The following is a 7,324-nucleotide window of genomic DNA, read 5'->3' as shown; positions in this document are numbered from 1 at the left end:
ACAAATACACAAAGAATATAGGTTCATCTCATTCCTAATAATTTTATAGCATTATGTGTATCTTCTTTTTCTTTGTTTAATTTTTTTGTTTTTATTCTGGTTAATAAAGTAAAACAAGAAGAAACTTGAGAAGGTAAAACAAGAAAGAAAAGATGAATAATAAAAAAAGAAGATGAAGATGATGAAAAAGAAGAAGTAGCAGCAAAAGATGAGGAGGAAGAAGATGAAGAGTTTTGAATTATGCAGAACTTATCAGAATAAAAATACACTGAAATTTCTTAACAATAACACATAAATTTCTTAGTTTTTACACCAAAATTTTGCTACAAATGCACAAAAATATTTTCTTTAATGCTTTCTTTTTTTTCTTTATTTCTTTCTTTCTTTTAATTGAATGAACGTAGGTTCATCCTTTTCCTAGTAATTTTTCAATATTATGTGATTTTTTTTGTTTGATTTTTTTTGTTTTTATTCTTATTAATAGAGTAAAACAAGAAGAAAGTTGAGAAGGTAAAACAAGAAAAAAAAGATGATAATGAAAAAGAAGAAGAAGAAAAAGCAACACAAGATGAGGAGGAGGAAGAGGAAAATTTTTGAATTATGTAGAACTTATTAGAATACAAATACACCAAAATTTCTTAATAATAATACATAAATTTCTTTGTTTTTACACCGAAATTTTACTACAAAAGTACAAAAATATCTTTTTTAATGCTGCATTTTTTTCTTCTTTTTTTTCTTTATTTATTTCTTTCTTTTTTCTGTTATACATATAAGAAGAAGAAGACGATGATGATAATGATAATAATGATGATGGAGGAGGAGAAGGAGAAGGAAGAAAAGAAAGGAGGAGATCAAAGAAATTCAAATGAAAAAAAAAAAAAGAGGAGAAGAAGATGGAAGTGGTAGTAGTGACGACGACGATAATGAAAGAAAAAGATTAGAAAAAAGGAAGAGAAGAAGAAGACGACGATGAAGAGAACATATAGAATGAAGAGAACACAGAGAATAAAGAGAATGTAGTTATATATATTCGCAAATTAAGTAAAAAATTTGTTAGAAGTAATAGAGTGTGAAAGTGAATTAGATTATAATAACTTGGTTGAATTTAGTTGGTTAAATAACTTAAATGTTAACTTTATTGTAATATTAATTAATTTTTAAAAATTATATTTATATTTTAAATTTTAAATACTAAATCCTAAATTTTTAGAAATTTTGAAATTAACAAAATAATTTTATAATAAAAAGTATTAATTAATAATGAAATATTAAAAATTGATTCTTTATAATTATTTTATTTTAATATTATAAGCATCTTACCCTTTTGAATCGAAGAGTTTTCTTCTTCATCCGAATATAGTTCAGTAACTTAAAAGTATTGAATCTCTCAACCGTCTCCATAAGCATACATAAGCAATTATAATTATATGAACAACGAACAATGATTACATTATCCAATTAATCAAAGTTCTCTTGAAATTTGAAAACATGACAAACTTAGAAGAAAGCTTATAAAATTGACTATAGCCTCTGATTTGAATCAATAATAGTATGAGGGTGAAGCCGAATTGGAAGTCCATTGACTGGCTCAAGCAAGGAATCATACCTAAACTTCTCATCAGAATTCACCAAATCCCATTTGAACCATTTCACAATGTGATGCATGAACACAAGTATCTCTATCCTTGCAAACTCTAGTCCCAGACACATTCTAGGCCCTCCTCCAAATGGAACATATGAATAGGCTGTAGGACCTTCTCCCTCAAATCTTGATGCATCAAAAGCTTCCGGATTCGGAAAATACGCTGGATCCATGTGTGTCGAGCCAGGGAGCCAGCGCAACTGCCAATAAAAACCATGTACAATTCAAAACTTAAATAAAACATTTGTTGAGAGTCGTTAATTGACAGATTTGACTAAATTGTCATTTACCGGTTCACACGAAGTTAACTACACCTGAGTTTCTATCTTACAACAGAAAAATGAAGGGTTTGGAACATACCTTCCATCCCTTGGGAATGGTATAGCCAGCATAGTTAAAATCCTTTATTGCTTCTCTGTAAGTACCCGCAACAGGTGGTAACAGCCTCATGACTTCAGATGCAACATTCCAAGAATACTTCATTTTCTGAATATCCTCCCATTGCAACAACTCCCCTGCCTCTTTCTCTCTGCTTATTTCGACTTGTTCTGTCATGATGACAAGACTTTGATATCAGTGTGCTTGGTTAGAATGTAAGAACAAGTTGGAAAATTGAAAACATGTTGAAGGATGTTGTTGCAAACCTTTCAAAACTTGTTCATAAACTTGAGGCATGGCCCCAAGATACTTCATGATAGATGATAAAGCCGACCGAGAAGTGTCGTGGCCAGCGAAAAGAAGCAGTAGCATGTTGTCACTAATCTCCGTTTCAGTCATGAATCTTCCATTGGAATCAGGTGTGACAAGCAAATGCGAAAGAAGGTCTTGTGTAGGTGACACATTCTTTTCTTGCAATTCAAGTTTCCTTTTCAATATCATCATCTTCACTTCTTTGGTTATTTCGTCTGCGGCTTTCATCGATCGACGAAATTTCGTTCCAGGCAGGTTGATTGGGAAGCCAAGCAAGCCTTTCAGGAAGTCATCAAGTTTTGATGAAAATTCTGATACATGAATTGGATCTTCAATGCTTAGGAACAAGCAACAAGCCAAGGAATATGTGTATAGCTGCACTGTGGAATAGATAATCACCTGCTCTTTTCCTTCAACATTTGAAAATAGTAGAAAGGGTAAAATTATTTAGAATTGAGAGAAAAAAAAAAAGAAAAAGAAAAGTTGCTACCTTCTGCATAAGAAGCTTTTGTGCCTATCTGATAGTGCTAACCAAAGAAAAAAAAGCAACCTTATTATGCAGTGGTCAATTCATACTTTCTATTCTTGGCTAAGGTTTTCTTGATCATCGAATTATAAATTTAAGGATAAATTCGGTGAAATTTATCCCAAGTTTAATAAGCAAAATATTGATTAATCTATTGTGTATGAACTAATACAACTGTAAATATTCGGCAGCAGCGAGTTAGTACTTGTTTGAATAAAATGGAAAAGGAACTCCTTACTTAGCAAACACAAATACATACATTCCTTACCTTGCCAATGAGTTTTGATATGGTTTTGAGCAATGATATCCATTTTTGGCAAGTAATTTCTGAGCACTTCAGCACTAAGAAAGCTCAATAGCAACCTTCTAGTCATCTTTGCTTCTTCACCAACCTTACTAATAAGAGATGTTCTTAACAGCTTCCTTATGGAGCTTGGCCACCACACTTGCACAATCTTATTCTCATTGCTGAACAGGAACTTGTTCCCGGCCGGGCCGCAGAACACTGCCATAGGATCTCCAAGAAATGAAGTTTTGAACACCCTGCAATCATGTTTCTCCATTCTATCTTTTATGAACCTTACCACGGTTCCCCCCCGAGCCGCGAGCATGAACTCGAAGGTTTCTCCAACAATAGGCCATCCTAAGTTTCCAGGAGGAAGATTCAGGCTTGGATTCTTTCTCAGTTTCACAAGTTTTGAGATGAAATGAAGACAAAGGACAAAGAGTGCCAAAATTGTTGGCAAGGCTAGAAACTTGGCCACTTCCATTTTAGTAGTAGCTTTATGTTCTAAACTCTATGAATCTTGTTATTTGAGCATCCAAATTCCATAAACAGATGTATGTGTGAATGATCTAACTCATCATGTTATGGTTGAGACTTGAGAGGTTAGTGTCACACTCATAAACTTTTGACTTCATTTAATATTAATCTTAATTGCAAGTGATGGCAACATGAGCGTCATTCCATCCAACTATGATAGTTTAATATTCTTTTTTTTTTGGGAATTATACCGAGCATAAACCCACTATGATAGTATAAACAACCTAACTGATAACAATTTAATAACATAGTAAACCACTTTTGGCACGCAAATGGCTCAATCTCCAAAATAATCATTTTTTAAAGGGAGCAAATGACATTATAACCCTTTAAACACTACCAAAATCAAATCTAATATCATAATGTTATAACAAATTTCAAAAGAAAGCTTCTAATAATGTATTAATCAATGGTGAGGATGAAGCAGAACCGGAAGTCCATTTACAGGTTCAAGCATGGGATCGTACTTGAACTTCTCATTAGGATTAACCAAATCCCATTTGAACCGTTTCACAATATGATGCATGAACACAAGTATCTCTAGCCTTGCAAACTCTAGCCCCAAACACATTCTAGGCCCTCCACCAAACGGAACATACGAATACGGCACAGGGCCTGCCCCTTCAAACCTAGACGCGTCGAAAGCCTCGGGATTCGCGAATAGCCTGGGATCCACGTGTGAAGAGCAGGTTGTCCAATGCAACTGACAAAACAAAAAATACCATTAATACATACTTTAAAATCTTGATAACTAAGTGTGTTAAATATATAACCATTCATATTAGCGGACATACCTTCCAGCCCTTACCAATGGTATAGTCAGCATAGCTAAAATCCTTTAAGGCTTCTCTGTAAGCACCGGTGACCGGTGGCGATACTCTCAAGACTTCAGATGCAACATTCCAAGAATACTTCATTTTCTGAACATCCTCCCATTGCAGGGATTCCCCTTCCCCTTTTGCTCTGCTAATTTCGACTTGTTCTGCAAGTCACAGTTACAACAAACTCCATCATCATTCATTCTGATCCAAATTATCATAGGCAAAATTATCCGAACCTGGACTTAAGGATTTCATTGCGAACCTGCCAAAACCTTGTTATAAACATGAGGAAGCTGCGCCAGGTACCTCATGAGAGATGACAGAGTGGATCTAGAAGTATCGTGGCCGGCGAAAAGGAGGAGGAGTATGTTATCCATGATCTCGATTTCAGTTAGGAACCTTCCATTGGAGTCGGGTGTTGCAAGCAAATGTGAGAGAATGTCTTGGCTTGGTGACGCTCTTTTCTCTTCCAAATCCACTTTTCTTTGCTTTATGATCTTTTTTATCTCTTCCCTTATTTCGTTGGCAGCTTTCATTGCTTGGTGAAATCTTGTTCCGGGCAAGTTGATGGTGAAGCCAACCAAGCCTTTTAAGAATCGGTGAAATCTCGACGAAAACTTTGAATCGTGGAGAGGATCTTCAATGCTCAGAAACAAGGAACAGGCCAAAGCATAAGTGTATTTCTGCACAGTAGAATGAACAACCACCTGTTCCTTTCCTATATATTAAAAAAAAGGTGAATGCTATAGTAATTAAAAGAGTGGTGTCTATTTACTTAAAAAAAAGTTAAAAATTAATATTTAATTTAAAAGATATAAAAATAAATTATTTAAAAAAAAGTAAAAGTTATCAAAAAGATAAGTTAAGTAAAAGTTAGATAATAATTAATAGGCACAATAGAATTGGCCATTAAAAAATAGGTCACTGCATTAGCTATTCGTATAGAATATACATAGAAATATAAAATATGTTTCGAAAATAAATTAAACAATACATATATTTATATACAAATATATAATAAACGATTTTATAGTTAATTTTTCATGTGTTCCTATAATTTTTTGTAGTTTAATTAGAGTAAAAGATATTACAGGTTTTTAAGTTTAAAAAAATATAGGTAAACAATAAAAATATTAAACAATATGAACAATAGATATATTGAATGTTCATTTTATTAGATGTACGAATGATTATTCTAATATTAAAATTTAGTTGTGTAACTTAAAAGTATAGTATGTTTTTATTTAATTGGTGGTTATTCATATTGTTCAAAAAAGTCATAGTTACCTAGCATAACCCTTTAAGTTTTACAATTTAACGTGTATTAATAAAATTAAAATTTATTGCAATACGTAACCAAAAACAAAGTCCTAATTAACTAATTAAGTACCATTCTCAAGTGAGTGAGTTAATTTCTTACCTTGCCAATGAGTGTTAATGTGGATTTGAGCAATGGTATCCATTTTAGGCACGAAATTTCTGAGAATTTCAGGATTGAGAAAGGTCAAGAGCAACCTTCTTGTCATCTTTGCTTCATCGCCGACCTTATTAACCAAAGAAGACCTTAATAGCTTCTTTATAGAGCTTGGCCACCATACTTGCACATTCTTGTTCTCATTGCTAAACAAGAACTTGTTCCCCGCCGTGCCGCAAAACACTGCCATAGGATCTCCAAGAAACGAAGTCTTGAACACCCTTGAATCATACCTCTCCATTCTCTCTTGTATGAACCTCACCAGGGTTCCCTCACGAGCCGCGCTGATAAACTTGAAGGTTTCTCCAACAATTGGCCATCCTGAGCTTCCTGGAGGCCCATTCCGAATCTTGCTTCTCATGAAATGAAGATAGAGGAGGAGGAGTGCTAAAAGTGCTGGCATGGCTAGAAGCTTGGCCAACTCCATAACCTATAATTGATAGTTCCAAGTTCTAAGAATCAAGAAAAGTTTGGTTCAGGATAGATGAAAGTATGTGGATAGGTGTATATAAAGCGCTTTAATCTTTGATCATGACGTTAATCCTTAATGTAATTATTGATGACAAGATAAGAGAGAAATTTGGTATAATAGCTTCACCATTTTTGGCAATGTAAGCAACGTTAGAAAGCACTTGGACACAAGAGTCAATCTATTATAGGACAAATTTTAAAATTTTATAAGATACAAATTACAATATCTTTAAATAGATTCTAATAAAATTTTAAATAATAATATATTATTTTTTAAATTTATTTTAAAAATATATATTATAAAAAATTAAATACATTATAATGATATTTGGTCACCAAAATTTTATAATGATATTTAAATATATTTAAATGTATTTATTTTTTTAATAATTAAAAAAATAAAATATATTTTTTATTATTAATTTTATAAATAAGATAAAAAATAAATATAAAAAATAATAAAATGTTAAAAATTATATTTCATACTTTTAATTTTTTTAATAATTAAAAATTTTTTTATAATAAATATCATATTCAATATTTATATAAATAAAAATAAAAAATATTAAAAAATCAATAATTTTTATAATTTATAACCATTAAATATTTATTAATAATATTTTAAATAATATAAAATTTTATCTAATAACATAAAATTATTTATTTTTTTATAAATTATATACTAATCAAAATTTAATAAAATTATTGACCCTAAATTTTTTCTATAAGGAACAGAAGGCCATGGAAATGGATTACTAAGTGGAAATACGTGCATACATTTACAAAATTGAAGTCAATTATTACGGTATCTCTTGTCTTTGTTTGGTGGGACTTCAGGTTAACATAGCATTTTTGCAGGATGCCATTGGTGCTT

General features: G+C 31.8%; 2 protein-coding genes across 3 annotated transcripts; both read right to left on the bottom strand.

Annotated features, from left to right (window-relative positions):
• Positions 1-1,360: 1,360 nt before the first annotated feature.
• LOC130968730 (beta-amyrin 28-monooxygenase-like) lies at positions 1,361-3,823 on the bottom strand. Its single transcript, XM_057894158.1, has 4 exons — positions 3,130-3,823; positions 2,290-2,745; positions 2,006-2,193; positions 1,361-1,845 (listed from the first exon to the last, which is right to left on the bottom strand). Exons 1-4 carry the CDS (start codon positions 3,629-3,631, stop codon positions 1,525-1,527), a joined length of 1,467 nt encoding a protein of 488 aa, XP_057750141.1. The 5' UTR covers positions 3,632-3,823; the 3' UTR covers positions 1,361-1,524.
• A 56-nt stretch (positions 3,824-3,879) lies between these two features.
• Positions 3,880-6,604, bottom strand: LOC130968731 (beta-amyrin 28-monooxygenase-like). Of its 2 annotated transcripts, none has more exons than XM_057894159.1 (4): positions 5,926-6,602; positions 4,768-5,223; positions 4,479-4,666; positions 3,880-4,387 (listed from the first exon to the last, which is right to left on the bottom strand). In XM_057894159.1, the coding sequence occupies exons 1-4, from the start codon at positions 6,404-6,406 to the stop codon at positions 4,091-4,093; spliced, it is 1,422 nt and encodes a 473-aa protein (XP_057750142.1). In that variant the 5' UTR covers positions 6,407-6,602; the 3' UTR covers positions 3,880-4,090. The 2 variants fall into 2 exon arrangements, with proteins under 2 accessions (XP_057750142.1, XP_057750144.1); XM_057894161.1 differs by having other exon boundaries at positions 4,076-4,387; positions 4,493-4,666; positions 5,926-6,604.
• Positions 6,605-7,324: the final 720 nt, after the last annotated feature.

The sequence above is a fragment of the Arachis stenosperma genome, chromosome 3 (assembly GCF_014773155.1).
Source record: "Arachis stenosperma cultivar V10309 chromosome 3, arast.V10309.gnm1.PFL2, whole genome shotgun sequence".
Lineage (NCBI taxonomy): Eukaryota > Viridiplantae > Streptophyta > Magnoliopsida > Fabales > Fabaceae > Arachis > Arachis stenosperma.
This window is presented reverse-complemented; position numbering and strand designations above follow the sequence as displayed.

Bases quoted from the DNA above. Each gene is read 5' to 3' on its own strand.
- LOC130968731 (XM_057894159.1), bottom strand. From the start codon at position 6,406: ATGGAGTTGGCCAAGCTTCTAGCCATGCCAGCACTTTTAGCACTCCTC. The intron at 5,224-5,925 runs GTAAGAAATTAA...TTTAATATATAG, and splicing joins CATTAACACTCATTGGCAAG to GAAAGGAACAGGTGGTTGTT. The intron at 4,667-4,767 runs GTTCGCAATGAA...TGTGACTTGCAG, and splicing joins TTATAACAAGGTTTTGGCAG to AACAAGTCGAAATTAGCAGA.
- LOC130968730 (XM_057894158.1), bottom strand. From the start codon at position 3,631: ATGGAAGTGGCCAAGTTTCTAGCCTTGCCAACAATTTTGGCACTCTTT. The intron at 2,194-2,289 runs GTTTGCAACAAC...TCATCATGACAG, and splicing joins TTATGAACAAGTTTTGAAAG to AACAAGTCGAAATAAGCAGA. The intron at 1,846-2,005 runs GTATGTTCCAAA...TTTTATTGGCAG, and splicing joins CCATTCCCAAGGGATGGAAG to TTGCGCTGGCTCCCTGGCTC.